At 41.4% G+C, this 19,442-nt stretch overlaps 1 protein-coding gene across 15 annotated transcripts in view; it reads right to left on the bottom strand.

The window, feature by feature from the left end:
• zc3h11a (zinc finger CCCH-type containing 11A) overlaps positions 1 to 18,828 on the bottom strand; it is a 40,000-nt gene extending 21,172 nt beyond the window's left edge. The window contains exons 1-18 of one of the 15 annotated variants that reach the window (XM_063912036.1): positions 18,542 to 18,828; positions 18,321 to 18,405; positions 17,112 to 17,711; positions 16,075 to 16,197; positions 15,841 to 15,960; positions 14,779 to 14,902; positions 14,306 to 14,491; positions 9,953 to 10,018; positions 9,652 to 9,828; positions 6,755 to 6,826; positions 6,558 to 6,656; positions 6,333 to 6,392; positions 5,710 to 6,216; positions 5,488 to 5,561; positions 4,855 to 5,398; positions 4,062 to 4,234; positions 1,890 to 2,071; positions 186 to 1,462 (exon numbers count right to left, since the gene is read on the bottom strand). In XM_063912036.1, the coding sequence (XP_063768106.1) occupies positions 1,249 to 1,462; positions 1,890 to 2,071; positions 4,062 to 4,234; positions 4,855 to 5,398; positions 5,488 to 5,561; positions 5,710 to 6,216; positions 6,333 to 6,392; positions 6,558 to 6,656; positions 6,755 to 6,826; positions 9,652 to 9,828; positions 9,953 to 10,018; positions 14,306 to 14,491; positions 14,779 to 14,902; positions 15,841 to 15,960; positions 16,075 to 16,128 (2,652 nt within the window). In that variant the 5' untranslated portion in view covers positions 16,129 to 16,197; positions 17,112 to 17,711; positions 18,321 to 18,405; positions 18,542 to 18,828 and the 3' untranslated portion in view covers positions 186 to 1,248. Of the gene's footprint in view, positions 1 to 185; positions 1,463 to 1,889; positions 2,072 to 4,061; positions 4,235 to 4,854; positions 5,399 to 5,487; positions 5,562 to 5,709; positions 6,217 to 6,332; positions 6,393 to 6,557; positions 6,657 to 6,754; positions 6,827 to 9,651; positions 9,829 to 9,952; positions 10,019 to 14,305; positions 14,492 to 14,778; positions 14,903 to 15,840; positions 15,961 to 16,074; positions 16,198 to 17,111 lie in introns of those variants that run through there. The other 14 variants (XM_063912038.1, XM_063912037.1, XM_063912039.1 and 11 more) reach the window with 14 other exon arrangements.
• Positions 18,829 to 19,442: the final 614 nt, after the last annotated feature.

Raw genomic sequence — 19,442 nt, 5'->3', positions numbered from 1 at the left:
ATATATTGTGGTCAGTAAGCTCTCATTTACATACCTTTATCTCTGTGTCTTCTGTTTGGTATTAAATAGATCTACATTAAATATGGTGTTAAAAAAAGTCATTGGTTAAACATTCCATGACACCTGATGATTCCCAAAACCTGGCATTAAGTATTGAAGGCCTCTTTGAAAATAATAGATCCAGCTCGTCATTAAAAGCACTTTTTATTTACACAGTAATATGTATAAGTGATTTAACAGTAAGCTCGTGGGAAAGGGTCATGACAGAAAAAAACACGTATTAAGACTAAAAAACTAGTTGAACTTTTCTCACATCATATTGATAAGCCAATGCCAACACAAAAGAGAATAGACAACTAAAGACAGCATTGTTGAACTCAAATACACTGTTGATCATATTGGGAACATACAAACATCAGAAACAGTCCCTGAGGTGCTCTTTAACAAAGCCCAGAGAGCTTTTTATACCAGACTAGATGTTTTAAAAGTATTTCCACTGCATAAAATAACTGCTGTAAAACAAAAATTCAAACATTATAAAAACACTAAAGAACATCCAGTGGCAGAAGGTGCACTCCAAAGGATCTGTGTGAAAAATCTATGAACACATACACCAGTTTCACATAGTAACATGACTGATGGTATGTATGTTGCTCACAGGATCTGATCTGAGCTTTGTTGACACAGGGTTGTCATTGTTAAATTAAAATGAACACATTTAATCATAATCTGGGAAAACAAAAAAACAAAACAAAAAAGTATTTAGGGGAAGGCTACTTTCAGCAGTATTCATTATTCACATACCCAGATTGCTCTTCCCTTTGCATACACAGTATACAGATGTGACTTCCCTCTAAAATAACACATTCATCATTCCCACAATGTAACATCGTCCAGGACTCCTGACAAACTGATGTTATTAACTATCTCCCAGAGCCAACCTTTTTCAAATTTCTCTTTTCAAAACCTGAAAAGTTTAACAATGATCATGAACTGACATGATAAAGAAAGAGTTTAAACCCTGCAGAATAACCCTGGTGTAAGCAGATGATCAAATTGGCAGGAAATGAAGGAGATTTCAAAAAGGTAAAAACCAATATGAACCTAAAGTTTCAAATAAGTTTAACCTTTAGGAGAACATTTCTTTTTTGAAAGGGTAGATGTGCTGATGGTTTTCACTTCTTGATAACAAGACATGGTTGTGGGCAAGAAGTTGGGGAAGGGGGTTGATTGTGCTTGACTGAGCCCTCAGCTGTCAATCATCTCTGAGAGTTCCTGCAGCAGGTCATCCTCTTCGATGCCAGGGTCCATGTCTCCCTCCAGATGGTCATCGGTAAACTCGTTTATCAGCTCCTCAAAGTCATCCACGGCGGAGGTGGAGGCGGCAGCGCTGGAGGTGGAGATGGTGCGGACTGCACTCAGTCTTCGTGTCTTTGGCTGTGTGGGGGACTTCAGGACTGGGCTGAATGTACAGAGAGGCTTGTTAATGATGTCATAATCAATAATGCTGCATTCATGTCACATGTGCAGATAAAAACACCACAACATCATACATCAGTTTTTAATGTGAGTGTCGGTTAAAAATGGGCAAAGACTGACATACATTACTTATTAGAAATGTCATTATGGGGGGTTGTGTTATTTGGAAAAGTTGTCAAAATTCTTTGACATTTTTGTTGCCTTATGAGAACACTGATGAACTTGTGACCTTCTGGTTAAATAAAATGCTTGGTTTTGTAACGGACTGGTTGCTCTTAATCAGAATGTCACACTCCTTACTTTGGAGAGATAAAATACTTAAACTCACATTCCAAGTGGATCAATACACAGTCAAAATTGCAAAAGTGTAATTGCTTGGTGAAGTCCAACACTTCCAGTCCGAGCTTTACCTTTGGGGGACGGTGCAGGCGTCTCTGGCAGACTGTGGGGTCTCTTGGCTCTGTGTGAACACAGGGACAGTCTGGAGCTCCTCTGTCAGGGGGCTGGAGCCAGACCCTGAGTCCAGCAGGGTGCTGGGACTACGGGGGACAGCAGCGCTCAGCTGAGCCTCTGTATTGGATGGCGGGAACTCCTGAAAATGGTTCAAAAGGTACCATAGGTCATTACATGTACCAGGTTGTTTAGATTTCCCAACATACTGACATCGTGCACTAACTGTAATTATTTTTCCCTTAAACTTCAATAACTAGGCAGAATACGAACAGAAAGGACCCGATACACCACAGAAAATTATTAAGACCAACAATGTAAATGGGCATAACAAACCACTTAGAAATGCATTATGGGCATGATGAGAATAAATACAGTGGGGCAGAAAAGTATTTAGTCAGCCACCAATTGTGCAAGTTCTCCCATTTAAAAAGATGAGAGAGGCCTGTAATTTTTATCATAGGTACACTTCAACTATGAGAGACAGAATGAGAAAAGAAAATCCAGGAAATCACATTGTAGGATTTTTAATGAATTAGTTGGTAAATTCCTCAGTAAAATAAGTATTTGGTCACCTACAAACAAGCAAGATTTCTGGCTCTCACAGACCTGTAACTTCTTCTTTAAGAGGCTCCTCTGTCCTCCACTCGTTACCTGTATTAATGGCACCTTTTTGAACTCGTTATCAGTATAAAAGACACCTGTCCACAACCTCAAACAGTCCTACTCCAAACTCCACTATGGCCAAGACCAAAGAGCTGTCAAAGGAGACCAGAGACAAAATTGTAGACCTGCACCAGGCTGGGAAAACTGAATCTGCAATAGGTAAGCAGCTTGGTGTGAAGAAACCAACTGTGGGAGCAATTATTAGAAAATGGAAGACATACAAGACCACTGCTAATCTCCCTCGATCTGGGGCTCTACGCAAGATCTCACCCCGTGGGGTCAAAATGATCACAAGAACGGTGAGCAAAAATCCCAGAACCACACGGGGGGACCTAGTGAATGACCTGCAGAGAGCTGGGACCAAAGTAACAGAGGCTACCATCAGTAACACACTACGCCGCCAGGGACTTAAATCCTGCAGTTCCAGACGTGTCCCCCTGCTTAAGCCAGTACATGTCCAGGCCCGTCTGAAGTTTGCTAGAGGGCATTTGGATGATCCAGAAGAGGATTGGGAGAATGTCATATGGTCAGATGAAACCAAAATAGAACTTTTTGGTAAAAACTCAACTCGTCGTGTTTGGAGGAGAAAGAATGCAGAGTTGCATCCAAAGAACACCATACCTACTGTGAAGCATGGGGGTGGAAACATCATGCTTTGGGCTGTTTTTCTGCAAAGGGCCCAGGACGACTGATCGTGTAAAGGAAAGAATGAATGGGGCCATGTATCGTGAGATTTTGAGTGAAAACCTCCTTCCATCAGCAAGGGCACTGAAGATGAAGCGTGGCTGGGTCTTTCAGCATGACAATGATCCCAAACACACCGCCAGGGCAACGAAGGAGTGGCTTCGTAAGAAGCATTTCAAGGTCCTGGAGTGGCCTAGCCAGTCTCCAGACCTCAACCCCATAGAAAATCTTTGGAGGGAGTTGAAAGTCCGTGTTGCCCTGCGACAGCCCCAAAACATCACTGCTTTAGAGGAGATCTGCATGGAGGAATGGGCCAAAATACCAGCAACAGTGTGTGAAACCTTGTGAAGACTTACAGAAAACGTTAGACCTCTGTCATTGCCAACAAAGGGTATATAACAAAGTATTGAGATGAACTTTTGTTATTGACCAAATACTTATTTTCCACAATCATTTGAAATAAATTCTTTAAAAATCAGACAATTTGATTTCCTGATTTGTTTCTCATTCTGTCTCTCATAGTTGAAGTATACCTATGATAAAAATTACAGGCCTCTCTCATCTTTTTAAATGGGAGAACTTGCACAATTGGTGGCTGACTAAATACTTTTTTGCCCCACTGTACATAAATAAGTATTAGAAATAATGAATAGAAAGATAAATGCATGATAAAAGAGGAAATATATAGGAATACAAAATCAAAAATGGAACATGCCAAATTAAATTCTTTAGGATAAACTATTGCTATAGTATCTGATTACTGGCGCAGCTTGTAAACCTACATGTCTGCCTCTGCATGCTGTCTCCGCCCGTGGCCCCTCCTGCACTGTGGGGCCGCTGTTCAGGGGTTTAACAGCAGCAACAGCAGAGCGCTGTGCCCCCCTCCTCTTCTGGCCCGGTTTCAGCTGCACTGCAGGCTTCATGACAGACGGCTTCACATTCAGTTTGGGCCTCACTGCAAGGGAGAAAAAGTTGAAATGATTTATATCCATACGTCCAGACACAGTGCTTTGTAGCCCTTTCACCTGCGCAGGGGATCTGACACACACACGTTGTTGTGTATGAACCTCGTTTGAAGTCCTGCTATGTAAAGACATGACCAAACCATTAGGTTCCTAAAACTCCCATACCACAATTAAGCTGGATGTCTAAAGTGGGTTCCAGGGTTGATCTACATATGAAGTATAAATGTATTTGTTTATTGTCATCTGTTTGGTATTTTTAAAGGTCTCAGAATCGTTCACACTAACTGTGCCCTAAGTGTGGTGACTGGTTGTCTGTTTGAGTTAAGCCAAGACGACTGAACCAATGGTTACATAGTAACGATGTGATCTTAAGACTGAACAAGCTTAAATACATTTGAATTTACTTCAAGCTTTGATATGACAATCCAAGCTGGACCAAGAGTTTCTCTGTGTAAAGTGTTATTATAATATTTAAGTAAGGATCAGTGAGGATCAACACGTTTGTTCTATCACTCATCCAAGTGAGGATGTTTTCAACATCAGAAGCTCTCTGCCCAAGCAGAAACATGGCTGCAAAAGGAAGTATGCGTTACAGTTAAAGATGCAATACCTTTAGTTTCTGCAGTGTGTTCTGGGGATTTCTGATAATTGTTCAGTGCTGTATCAGAAGTAGCACCCTGGGGAGCCGCTCTGGCCTGCCTGGCTAGTGACAGTGAAGTGGGACTCCTTGTGTTTTTGTCTGGGACCTCTCTGGAGCTGCCGGGGCTCTGCGAGTCACACTTGGTCTCAGCTTGCTGTGGAGAAGAGCTTTTCTTCACAGGGCTCGAGGTTGTTGTTGTAACAGCAGCAGATCTTGTACCAGGAGTTGTGCTGTTCAGAGGGGAAGCAGCTTTGGATTTGAGGGGGATCAGTTTACCAACAGGGTGCTTTTGGGTCGAAGGGGTAGAGTCAGGGGATGAAGAGCCTTGGTATGTGACAGTGACTTTAGCAGGAACCTTCCTTTTCAAAGTTCCTTCAGTGGTTTGTTTCTGAGAAGGCTCTGCTTGAGTTGAGCCTTTGGCTTGCTCCTCCATTTCCTGCTTGCGAAGGCGCTTCTCCCGCATGATTTCCTCAAAGGTCTTGACCTTGACATTGTTTCTGGTGGCAGCACTGGCCTAGAGGGAAACAGGAAATAACGGTCAGGTGGAGTCACAGAATAACAATCAGGTATAGCTAACACTGCAGAATCTGCTACACACTGTACCTCAGGAGCACCAGGGGGAGCTTTCACTGTCTTCTCAGTCACTTCATCACTCTTCTCTTGCGTTCCATTGCCTGCTGAGTTCAACATAATGTTCATTTTAGAAATGCAAAAATGTGTAAAACGAGTGATAGCAAATACTTTAATAAGTTTACAGCAGAAGGATGGTCAACATTCCTTCTGCCACTAAACGGGATTAAACAATAAATGTGTGTGCTTTCTCACTGTGCGGGGCCGGTTTCTTGGTGCGCAGTAGGCGTGGCTTTTTAGCATCAGTGTCTTCAGAATCAGAGCTCTTCTTGTTCTCAGCCTCATGGGGCTGCTGCGACGGACTCCTGCCTGCCTTCTCCATCCGGATCTCCTCCAGAGTCTTCACTCTAACCTCGCCCAGGTTTGTTGCCTCAGGACTAGCAGCCACTGTGTCAGACGCTCCCTGGCTCTTGCCTGCAGCTTTCTCCACATTGAGCCTGGCTTTCTTGATGGTGTGGTTTTGTTCCTGTTCCTCCTGCTTTTTCTTCTTGGCATGCAGGATCTCAGAGAAGGTTTTGATGTGACTAATGGGATCCTTTTTGATGGTGATAGCTCGCTTGATACCCTTGGTGGGTTTGGCTATGTCGGTTTCAGGATTGGCTTTACAGCTCTGGGACTTTGCTGCCTTCTCCTGTCTGATTTCCTCCAGAGTTTTGATGCGGACGTGCTCAGATGCTTTCCTTGACTCCACGTTGGGCTCAGCTGAAGTGAAGGTTAGAGGACAATGAAAACAATGTTTTCATCAATATTCACAATTTATACCTTTCCAAACTAAATGATAAACAATTGTAGCTTTATATTCTTATCAGACTTCTTACTTGGTTTGGTGGGTGAAACAGACCTGGGCAATCCAAGTCTGTCCTTAATCGGTTTCAAAGCTGTACAAGCAGAAGATATTAAATGTTTTAATAGAGCCATTTTCGGTCCGTTAGTACAAACATATCAGGGCTCTGCCCACCTTAAGATACATTAGTAGCATGATTTTACAGGATTGTTTCAGTTTATACCCATTAACTACTTTTTGATGTGACCTGAACACTAACCTTTTTGAGGGGGCATAAATGGCTCTTCCTCATCCAGAATTCTTCCCAGACGCCCAGCCAAACCCTTTCTCAGTGGAACACCGTCTCCATTGTTCATATCTACAGCAAGAACAAGTGATGAGCTGCTAATCTTTGAAAACTACTATTATGAGCCTTGGCAGTTTATCTGTTGAGGTGTGTAACAAGAGGCCATTTACCGCTGCTGGGCATCTTCTTTCCAAGCCTTTCAGCCACACTGCCTCTGGGTCTCCCAGTTTCTTGAAGTGGGCCTAAAAGAGAGAGATCATTTGCTGGTTTAGAAGGAGAGTGGTAGTGACTTTACATCCATTTAGAACTGAAAAGTAACCGTTACCATTCTTTTTAAGGTTTCAAGGTTTTATTGGTCATATGCACAGCATATACAGCGTATATGTTGGCAATGAAAATCTTATGTCCCAGGCTCCTCCAACAACTCAACATACATGGTGCTAATAAGATAAATAAAATAGTGCAAAAAGAGAGAAGAATATTTACAATAACAACAATAAAGATTTGAGGATGTGAAATATATACATATGTGGAGTACATTGAAAGTATTTAAATACTTTACACTGTTGAATGAGGAGGTATGGACAGATGCATATATTATGTATAGCATATGTATATGGCAGATGTGTATAATAATAGATATGTGTACTATAAACAGATATGTATAATATATAGATATGTGTACTATAAACAGATATGTATAATATATAGATATATGTGTGTATGTACTATAAACAGATGTGAGTAGACATTCACAGAGGTCAGGAGTTCAGTAGTCTTATAGCCTGTGGTATAAAACTGTCTCTGAGTCTGGTGGTCTTGGTCCGGATGCTGTGGTACCGTCTGCCAGACGGCAGCAGACAGAACAGATTGTTGCTGGGGTGATGGGGGTCCTTTAATATCCTACCGGCCTTCTTCCTACACCGCTGGGTGTAGAGGTCCTCCATGGATGGCAGCTCCGTCCTGGTGATGTGCTGAGCAGTTTTCACCACCCTCTGTAGAGTCTTACGGTTGAGGGCGGTGCAACTGCCATACCAGGCGGTGATGCAGCCAGTCAGGATACTCTCGATGGTGCACCTGTAGAAGTTGCAGAGTATCCTGGAGTCCATGTTGAACTTCCGCAGCCTGCGGAGGAAGAAGAGCCGCTGTCGAGCCGTCTTGGATATGACCCTGGTGTGATGTGTCCATGTCAGGTCCTCACTGATGTTGACCCCGAGGAACCTGAAGCTGCTGACTCTCTCCACAGGAGTCCTGTCGATGGTGATGGGTGTGTGTGCCTCTCTCTGCCTCTTCCTGTAGTCCACAATCAGCTCCTTTGTTTTGCTGACATTGAGATGGAGGTTGTTGTCCTGGCACCAATATGTCAGGGCTCTGACCTCCTCTCTGTACGCCGTCTCGTCGCCATCTGTGATCAGGCCGATGACGGTCGTGTCATCAGCAAACTTGATGATGGTGTTGGAGCTGTGTGTGGCCACGCAGTCGTGCGTGAATAGGGAGTAGAGGAGAGGGCTGAGCACACAACCCTGAGGGGCTCCGGTGATGAGGGTCAATGTAGAGGATGTGATGCACTGCCTGGGATCTGCCCGTCAGCAAGCTCAGGATCCAGTCACAGAGGGCGCTGTTGAGCCCAAGGTCCCTGAGCTTAATGATGAGCTTGGAGGGCACAATGGTGTTGAATGCTGAACTGTAGTCAATGAACAGCATTCTCACATAAGTGTTCCTCTGGTCCAGGTGGGAGAGGGCAGTGTGGAGGGTGAGGGAGATGGCATCATTCGTGGACCTGTTTGCTCTGTAGGCAAACTGCAGGGGTTCAGTGAGTCAGGGAGGGAGGAGGTGATAAAAGTTTTGACTAACCGCTCAAAGCACTTCATGATGATGGAGGTGAGTGCAACTGGGCGGTAGTCATTGAGGCAGATGGGTTTGTCTTTTTGGGGACAGGGACAATGATGGACTCTTTAAAACATGTGGGGACTACAGACTGGAGCAGTGACCTATTGAAAATGTCTGTGAACACTTCTGCCAGCTGAACTGCACACACCTTGAGAGCATGGCCAGGGATGCCATCAGGTCCAGGAGCCCTGTGTGCGTTGATTCTTTTCAGAGATCTACACACATCTGCACTGGTTAAAACCAGTGAGCAGGGATCCTGGGCCTTTTGTGCCTCCACAGCCGGGGGCTTCTCAAAGCGTGCATAAAATGTGTTCAGTTCATCTGGGAGAGATGCAGACACTTCCTCAACACCACTCGTTGTCCTTTTGTAGTCTGTTATTGTTTTTAGTCCAGACCACGTTTCTGGCGCTGGAGCCCTTGTAGTTAGATTCCACCTTGTCCCTGTATTGTCTTTTCGCACTGCTAATAGCTCTCCGGAGTGCATACCTGGAATTCCTGTACTCATCCAAATCACCGCCGCTGTGCGCGATGGCCCGTGCTTTAAGTTTAGCTCGGACCTCGCCATTTACCCACTGGTGTGTAAAAGTTGTTCTCTATCATATTGGATGATAGGGCTCGCTTGGGCGGTTTGCATGTTGCAAAAAAAGTTTAAAACAACCAGCAAAGTAAAACAATAAAAACACTAAGATGTGGAGTTGGTGAGGAGCTCGAGACACGGTAGCCATCCTCGGTGCCATTTTGCTTGCTGTCAGTTCATGTGAAACATTATCTTGGCATAGTAACCCATGTTCAAGAACCAGGTAAGATTTGCTTCATAGCAACCATGATCAATATATTTTGAGTGCAGTAGTGCCAAAACAATCCTGTGCCTAATATGACTAAGTTATCAATCAATATCACAATTACAGTAATTGTTTTGTCCAAACAAACTAAACTTTTAAACTAGCCTCTTAGTATTCTGGATTGTTTTATTTCAATCACAACCCCCTCCCCTGGCACTGATTTTTCTTAGAAACTGATCATACATAAAAAGGTTTATGCTATCAGTGTCTGTGTTGATCAAATTCATAAATAAACACATTTTTGGAAATATCTTCAGAGCAAAATACAAAATGTGTAAATCTGGGAGCAGGAATGATGCAGAGTATCCTAACATCTGAAATGATGACAATCTCACAATGTTTACCATCTCCTGTCTCAAAGAGGGATGGTCGAAAGAATGACTGGATATTTTCTTTCTCTCCGTTGGATGTATCAGCACTCTGGATGGGGTAACCGGATCTCTTCATGCTGGCCTTCAGGGCCTTCCTAAGTCGTATCTCCTCCAAGGTGCTCACTCCAAAGTTCAAAGAGTCTAGTGTCAAGACACAACATTACCCCGTCAAACCATAATCATCCCTTAAACTTCACACAGGATTTGGGTGTAGCACAGCTTTGTTAACCAATAATGATTCCAAAATGTGGTGCGTCAGTCTTACCTGACTTGGGTAGTTTTCTAGGAGAGAGGCCAACCTTTCCATCCTCTCCCTCCTCTGAGTACTGGTCTGGAAAAGTAAAGACATGTTATTATTAACCCTTTGTTGACGGCCCATGTAAATTTGGTTCGATATCGAACCATGACGTCTTCGCCGTGTTTGAATCACGCATTTAACCTCACCGATGAAAAAAACTATGTAGATATGTTGTCAACACCTAGCCAATCACTGTCAAGTAGTTGAGTTCGTTTTGATAGCCTATTGGCTGAGTTATGTCATTTTACATCTTGTGATCGTCCCGCCCTAGAAAGGTTCGCGTGAATCGCCAGGTGACAGCTGGCTCATTTCGCGGCTGCACACTGAATGAACATGTCAGATCGTAGGCATCCTCAAGTGCGTTTTTCAGCTGCTGAGGTGGCAGAAATGTGTTGTCAACACACAAATGATGACAATAGCGGTGAAGACAGTGAAATAGGAGGTATATCCAGTGGAGAAGAGTACGAGTTGGACCGTGAACTGAATGAAGACTTTCATGACGACGACGACAACGATGATACGTGAGTAAACAAATAAAGTTCTTGAAACTCAAGATTGTATTTTAGACTACTTACAGCTTCATAAAACATTATAGTTTCGAGGGATAATACTCAGAGTAGACTGTGCCTTTTGTATAATGTGTTTTTTTGTCTGTCACAACAAAAAAAATCGTGCCTGGTGATTGTTTATTTTTTTTATCTCTCGCGGGTAAATTAGCCCTTTGCCAACATTGTAGCGTTGTTAGCATATGCCATGGGCATGTCTGGATGAAGAGCTGAATATAGGATTGAATAAATAAATAAATATCAGTGTTACTCGTTCTGTTTAGTTCCAGAAATGTCTATTTTTGCTCCCTATAAGAAAGTAATGGCATATAAGAAAGTAATGGGATGCCTAGTAAGTAGCAACCTTCTCTGACTGAAAGTAGCCTTGAGCTAGGTTTTGAACAACTTGTATTTTTGTTCTCAACTTCTAGACAGAAAGTAGCCTAATGACATTTAGTAAGTAAGCAACCTTTCTGCTACAACTTTTCTGACTGAACTTAGCTTTGACCTAGGTTGTGAACAATTTGCATTTTTTTTTTTTATCTCAACTTCTAGAAAGAAAATAATGACATGTAGACAGTGGCAACTTTTCTGCTACCACCTTTTCTGACTGGAATTAGCCTTGACCTAGGTTGTGAACAACTTGTATTGTTTTTTTTATATCTCAACTTTTAGAACTCAACTTTCTCCTGGTTCTGCCACCGACTCAGAGGAGGATGAGCCTGAGCCTGAGCCTGAAAGGGAGGCACCAGAAGAAATGCCAGAGCGACCGCGCGCAGGGAGAGGACGAGGGAGAGGACGAGGGAGAGGGAGAGGGAGAGCTGCACATCGAGTGAATCAACCTGTTGTCCAGACATCTAGCTATGATGATCCAGACATGCCCAACCAGTTGCCATCTTTCCGTCCTGTACGCCAGCCTGGTGTTCACCTAGATGTACCAGTAACACGAGGTACCATGACCAAAGCCATAGATTTTTTTCAACTTTTTTTTACTGATGCCCTCCTGCTACAAATCTGCACCTACACAAATGCTTATGCCTGGGAGGAAATACTCAGAAAGCCCTATTATGGTGGCACAGATGGTACATGGAAAGAAACCAGTCCAGATGAATTGGCACGACTGATGGCCCTTGTAATGTTTTGTGGCCTTGTCCCAGTTAGTTCTTTTTACAGATACTGGAGCACCAAAACCCTGTACCATGGCCTGTGGGCACGCAGCATAATGTCAAGAGACCGGTTCAAAGCATTGATGGCAATGCTCCATGTTGTAGATCATGGTGCTGAAGATGAGCGTGATAAACTACGTAAAATCACTGGCCTGTTAGAGACTTTCAAGGTGACGTGTAAAGCACTTTACCAACCATTCCAGCATGTTGCTGTGGATGAAAGAATGGTGAAATCTAAACATAGGTCTGGTATTCGCCAGTATATAAAGAACAAACCCACAAAGTGGGGAATTAAGCTCTGGGTGTTAGCTGACAGTTTGAATGGTTATACTTATGACTTTGACGTTTACACTGGCCGAAATGTTAATGCTGCACCTAGTGAGAATGGTTTGGGGTATGATGTAGTGATGAGACTCTGTAGCTCTCTTGCACACCAGGGGTATCATGTGTACTTTGACAACTTTTACACATCCCCAAAACTAGTAAAGGACTTGTTTCAGCTCCAGATGCCTTCTTGTGGGACTGCAGCTGAAAACAGAAAAGGTTTCCCTGACTCAGTAAAGAAAGGGAAGCAGTGGGTGAAAGGGAAAGATAGGGGAGCTATGAGGTGGGTCCGCGATAACTGTTGTTTGGCATTGCAGTGGAAGGACAATAGGCCTGTGACCCTTCTGTCATCTATCCACTCAGCAAATGAGTTCCTGCATGTGCAAAGGAGAGAAAAATTCGCACACAGGTGGCATTGTATTAGAGTGAAACAACCCAAGGCTATACATGACTACAATTTTTTCATGAATGGGGTTGACCGGTCTGACCAGCTTATTGGGCAGAGCACAGCCTTGAGAAAGTGCATGCGATGGTGGAAGACTCTCTTCTTTCATATGATGGATATTGCTGTCGTAAACAGCTTCATATTGTTCCAGATTCACCGGGCTGCAAACCCTGATGTAGCTGCGCTCAAGCGACCACAAAAGTATTCTGTGACCGAATTCAGAGAGGAGCTTGTCCGGCAGCTGGCTGGCCTTGAGGAGTATGGAGAGCCCCCAGTTTATGCTTCTGTACAAAACCCTGGGGAATTTGTCTCTGATCACATTCCTTCTGTCTCTGATACAAAGAGAAATTGTAGAGTCTGCTATGACACCAGCAAACAAGCACTCAAGGTTGTTACAAAATGTGATGCCCCTCAATGCCAGGTCTACTTGCACATAACTCAAGACAAGAATTGTTTTAAAGTATGGCATACAAAGAATTATGAACATAGAAAGAGCAATAAAAACAAAAATGAATTGTGAACACAGAAATTGATTAGTTTTGTTCCTTGATTTTTGTTGATTTATCTTGTCATAATTGTTCATTGACTGCACTTTACATGATTGTTCATCATCAATTAGAAACACTGTCTTAGTTGATTGTTGATTGACCGTTGCTGTTGATTGATTTTGTATTGTTTGTTAAATATAAATAAGAAGAACGTTTTGGTACTGTTTATAGTGATTGACAAGAAAGTATTGTTTATTGCACATGAAAACAGGAGGCACTTCCCATTACCATTGATCTGACATTGAGTGTTCATTTACTATTGATTGTTTATTGGAAATGCACTTACTAATGAATTTACATTTATTATTAGATTTTATTGATTGACTGACATGCCTTTTCATCCTAAATAAGAAGCACTTTTTTAGTTGATGGTTGACTTTTTGTCCATTGCTGCTTATGTTTATTGATTGTTATTTTTCGTGATTGATAATTGCACTTCTTTATTGAGTTACCACATCTAAAAAAAAATGACTTAAGCAATATGTTTTGTAATAACTTATGTTTGCAAATAAATCAACTAAATACCATCAAAATTGATGTTGGGTGTTTTGGTGGTTTACAAAAAAAAAGTTAAAATGTACATATTTGGGTTTTTTAGGTGTACATTTTCAACTTTCTTTTCCAGAAGGATTTGTATTACCTGTCCTAAAGTATAATGAAACATACCATATATAGCTCTGTCTCATTGATATATGGCCAAAATAACTTATTTTGACCATTCTGTCTGGATTTTGAGGTCAAATGTCAAATTGGGCAGTGAAGACATTCTACTCTGTAAAGATTCTATAATTTTCTGCAAACGTACAGGGCATAATGAATTGACCATAACTTTTGAGCAGAAAATGATAAATTGATTCTGTTTTTTTTCATTGAGTAGGGGACAACTTTGCTAGTCTGTCATATACTCTATGTTTTTCCCTATCTACAACAGAAATTAGGGAAAAAATAACATTTCTGTTGAAATCTGTAATTTTTATGATTTTTTCGGATTAATTTTGAGCATATTTATAAAAATAATTATGCTACCTTTACACATAATTATTTATGTTTTATACCATGTTAAAGTGCTCTTTCTTCTGATTACAATGGTGTGTATATTTCATCTCTGCCATGTAGTATGGCCACACAGTAAGGTTATTTGTGCCATGAGGTCATCAAGTGTGGAAAAAATGGAATGTTCGGGGCAGTCAACAAAGGGTTAACTATATTATTGACTGTAGGAAATATCATGTCTCAAAAAGAGGACAAGAAAACAGACAAAAAAAACCATATTGAGTTTAAATCCAGCTCACCATCTTCATCCTCGTCATCATCTGCTGGATTAATTACCACTGGTGGGTGTGTGGGGCTTGGTACTGGCTCCTGAGTTTCTGTCTTAATGACGCCTCTGAGCTGTGGATTGGCTGCAGTGGGGAGGGGGGCAGCTGGCGGGGGAGCTTCATGTTCCTCATGTGGCTGTTCTTCAGCTTTGCTTAGGCCTGAGAGAATCAGATATTATTCATTTTTTCAGTTGGATTTTAAATTGTCTTAAACCTCTCAACATTTTTATTCTAATGTTGCGTTCACACAGGACGCGATGTGAGTCCTCCCGCAAGTTTGATCGAGGTAAAACGCACTGGCAAGGAGGCGGGCTTATCTCGATGTAGATGTTGTTTTGGTTTTCTGATTCAACACCATCAGTGAGGACACGCTGAGATTCTCAATGCCTCATCGTGTCCGGTGTGAACGCAAATTTTGTTTGTTTGTTAAAGAAAGGTAGACTCACTTTTATCCGGTGGCACAAACATGCCCTCGATGAATCGGGGCCTTTCATGGAAGAAGGCACAATGTGGTTTCTGGCAGCCGGCTGACTGGCTCTCCCAATAACAAGGTATTTCCTTCCGGTTTTTCTGTTTCAATGAAAAAGGTTAGCAACATGTTGATTAGATCACATCTCAATTAGACGCATTTCCATAATATTTTATTAATTATATTTGTTATTATATTTGCATTATATAATTGTGTTTGTCCTTCCTTTGTAGAGCAGCAGTACTACAGCTAGTAAGCTTATCCAAAGTAATTGTTTTTAAGCTTCCATCCAGAGCCACCAATTTAGTAATAGTTGATGTTAAGCTAGCTATCTAACTGGCATACTGAGAGGTACATTTCCTTTGGACTCGAAATTTAAACACAGATTTATTACAGACACTGTCCATATTTTATTTTGGGTGAATGCAAGACAGATCTGATCATCTTATCATCATGGTATTGCTTCTTATAGCAAAATATGGTAGAGTGATTAAAAAGAGAAGATTATAGTGTGTGGCCTTTCAAGAAGCTTTATTTATCCCGAGGGAAATTGAGGTGCAACAGTTCAATACAAAGAAGGAAGGAGAAATATACACTCAATATAACTAAACTACTAAATATACACTAAATATACATCACATGAAAAGGTGTAGTTATTACTCTGATGCGTAGGAGGAACAGCCATATTACATAAGCCTCATCTTGAAGGCACACCTTCAGATATAATGCAGATTTTCGAAATGTACAGTAAAGGAAGGAGCCTGATGTGGTTTTACTGCAATCGAAATCACATGTTTATTTTTAATTGAAGTAGTTATTAATGTAAGTTAATAGTAATGCAGATATTTAATGGACTTTGTTTATTGCAATACTGCACACAGACAAGCCTGTCGTGTGCAACTCAGGCTTACAGGGAGATTACTTCTACCCTTTTTTGAAGGCCAGTCAAAAGCCACCCAGCCTACAGAGGCCCAAGCTTAAAAGGAGACATTACTGAGCTTTCTGAATTATAAACAAATATTTTTTAAATATTGCTTACTGTGATCTCCATGTGGCGAAACTTGCAGACGGTACGGAAACAGCGTCCCTCCTGCCAGAGGTTGCAGACTATCTCACTGCCCATAGCTGCCTCACAGTGTCTGAATGGGCACCCGTCTCCCTGGATGATACATGAAAGACCATACATGTAAGACCCTACTCTTCCTTCCAGGCCACTTTACAACAGGTTATACTATGTGTGAATATGTGAGCTTTTTGCACAAATGTTGCTCACTTTAGTGCAGGTGGAATAGTAAAAGAAGTAGCAGTCATCTCCATGGTTGGTCATAGTAATGCTGGGACTCCTCAGGTGGTGGAGGTGGTGAGGTAACAACCTTTAAAACCAGCAGCTGGCTCTCTTCAGGGCCAGCAAGACAGAGCACAGCAACCATTCAAAAACAGAGATCCTACTACATTATATCCATATACTAGAAGTTTTATGTCAAGTCTATACATGTCAAACTGAAACCAACAATCTACATGCAGATCTTTTCATAAAACAAAATAAAATAAATCTAGTAAGCATACCAACGGCACCAGTTAGAGCCATTCCTGTTTGAGACTTAGTAAAATACCCTCACCACACAAACATTCGAGGTTTAACACTATCCAATGTTTTTTCTTGTGGTTATCTGATAGAAAAGGTGTGACCTATTGCTGGCTTTTCAATGCAAAGTCCCGTGTAAAAATATGATTACATGATACGAAAAACAGAGACTAGGGAGAGCAGAAGGTAAGCAATGTCTTTTTTTTGTTTAATGGAGCAGTCTACTTTCATTGAATTATAATACAAATAATGGTTTATTATAATAAACAGCATCAAATTGGGAAACAATTAACAAATATGCTTTCTTCTCTGACAACTATTTGACTGCATATGTTGTGAAGCAAACATTCTGGTAAAATAATTTGAATTAAAATACATCTGTCAGATTACGTTAGGTGGAGTGTTTCTTCAGAGACAGTCCTTGTTTTTGCAGTTCTCATGATGCGCTACTGAACATTGTAATCTTTTAGTATCTCTTAAGCTTGCTGGAATCTTTGGCTGAAACTAAAAGAAAAAAAGGTACCAGGAACTATCCCTAGAGGAACGCCAAAGGAGATCGGGCAGGGTCGAGTAGAGCTTCACCATCCAGTGCCATAGCTATATGTTCACTATCTTATACCATCCAAGACATTTGAATTAAGCCAACCAGTAACCCTTTCGCACATGTGTATTATATTGTTATTCCATTTGTACTTACAAACCAATTTAGATTTTGCAATAATTACCTGAGGTGGCTTATAAGTTGTATCCCTCACTGCTGGTGGGGTGTCTCCTTGGTGGTATGGAGTCCTGAAGGAACACTTGATCCGTGAGATAAGAGGAAAAGAGGGGTGGGTCGTCCAGAGACACTTGTCTTCCTACGACATCCCTTTTCTGAGACTGAGAAATCTTTATCCCCGCAAGACTGCTAAGCTTCACTGAAGGTGGATGCAATAGAGTCCGTTGGGAACTTTTTTTTATTATTTTTTATTAATTGGTGCAACTAATAAAATAAAGAAGTAGGGGGGGCATAAACAGCCAGAAAATAAAAAAAATTGATCTCCAAAAAGGCTTGGATTGGGCAAAAAGGAGGTGGATGGTAGGTGGAAAAACAATCCTCAGCTTCTTCTTGGACTTGGTGACATTTGGGTGATGGTAATAGAAGAAAAAATGGACAGGATATTCAAGCCGTTAAGAGATTTTCAACCAATGATGAAGAGGAAAAAAAAGATCTTCTGCCAATGTATTCTCATGGGGGAATGCTATCCATATCCAGGGATTCCCACAAAGAGCCAAGAGGATGGATTTAAACCTACAAAATGAACCAAAAACACTCCCCCAGGGAACTGCAACAAAGTGTTATTAAGAGACAGATAGTTCTTCACAAATACAAAGGTGACAGTTGGACATTTCTGCAAAGAGTGAGACACAATACAATCAACAATGACTGCAGAGGAGTTTAGTTTTAGAGTCCAGGTTAGTGGACAGACTATTTCACTACATTATTAACCAATGTTTATGTATTTCAAGTATCGAATTCAGAATAAAAAGCTGAAAGTGCACTTTTCCAGAGTCCAGGCCTGGGTTGTTTATATTCCCCAGATATGTAGGCCTCAGTTCGACACTGATAAGCCTGAATAACAACTCTGGCTTCCATCTTAAGGAAGAGAAGGAAAAAAAACTGTAGCGAAGCCAAATAGTATTTAGACGCGAAACACAAATAATGATTTACAAAGTTACTAAGTCAAATTAAAAGTACATCAAATAACGGGATTTCTCCTGGAGCCCCAAATTAAAACGTCGTTAATGTAACGTTACAGTTAAAGATATCCGAGACCAATAAACGTGACTGAGAAAAGCTTAGCTAAGTTACAGGTCACCTACAGTGAGAGTTTAAGTATTTAAAATAGAACTTTAAAAAAACAAAACAGTCAAGACAACAATCAGATACTTACGGTGTATAAATTTAAAAAGTAGCTCAAGAGTTAGCTGGAGCGAACTACGAACGATTCCCAGCAGTGATGGAAAGCAATAACGTTACTGTATGAAGAGCAACAAACACTAACATTAGATACAATAGTGGAGTACATGTCAAATTAAATGCATGTCTAACGTCTAACACCCGCCTTTACATGTGTTATATTGCGTTTGTGTTTTTATTTCATTGATATATTACCTTATGCTACACCGCAGAGGCCTACCAAAACCACCACTATCTCGCGACCTTATCGTTAGCGTTGCGTTAGCCTACACTAGCTAGTGGTTGTCCGCTTTATAATGCCTTGGTATTAACTTTTAGTACAAGTACAACAACAGTGTAATGAATATCGAAACAGAGTATGGGGTGTCAATTACCAGTTTCAGGTTTTAAAATATGTTTTAAAAGTTGTGTAATGTAGGAAGACCCCGTCCCGGTTCGATGCCTACCGAAGCCGCACTTGTTTAGACCACAGTAAAATGGCGGCAGCAGGGGAAGCAGGGAGGGAGGGCCATAGAGCATAGAGGGGAGGGCATAGGAACCGCATAGAAAGGGTGGTCCAACCTTTTTCTTTCCTATTTTGGATTCGGTAGTCTAGAAGCTGCAATGGCTTATTGTAAATTGTCATTTTGACAGTTATTTATAAAAGAGTAAAAAAAAAAAAGTTGCCTCAATTGCTTCCAGGTATCTGAAGTGCTTCCTCCTATGAAGACAGTATGCACTGCAGTGTAAGAGCTGTCTGTGTTTCACTTTTTTGGGCTGGTGTGATGTGAAGTCTACGATGATGCAGTTTAGTTTGGCATGTAGAAACACATAACACTCTTAAATGTAAGAATGATACCACTCTGCATTCTACAAGCCCCAAAACCTTACAGGCAGGACATAGGCTGTTTTGTTCACTCTGAAGTGCTGATTCCTTTTTTCATTATTTAATCTATGTAACCCATGGTACACTGTTTATATATATACACACACACGCACGCACGCACGCACCACTACTACACAAACAGAGATTACACTGCATTGTTGTAATTGACTTTTTAATCATAAAGTAGCGTGATACAACCTCCATTAATTTATAACTATATTATCTAAAAAG

This window comes from Eleginops maclovinus, chromosome 20 (assembly GCF_036324505.1).
Source record: "Eleginops maclovinus isolate JMC-PN-2008 ecotype Puerto Natales chromosome 20, JC_Emac_rtc_rv5, whole genome shotgun sequence".
NCBI lineage: Eukaryota > Metazoa > Chordata > Actinopteri > Perciformes > Eleginopidae > Eleginops > Eleginops maclovinus.
The sequence above is the reverse complement of the archived record's forward strand: the minus strand, read 5'-3'. Positions and strand labels throughout refer to the sequence as shown.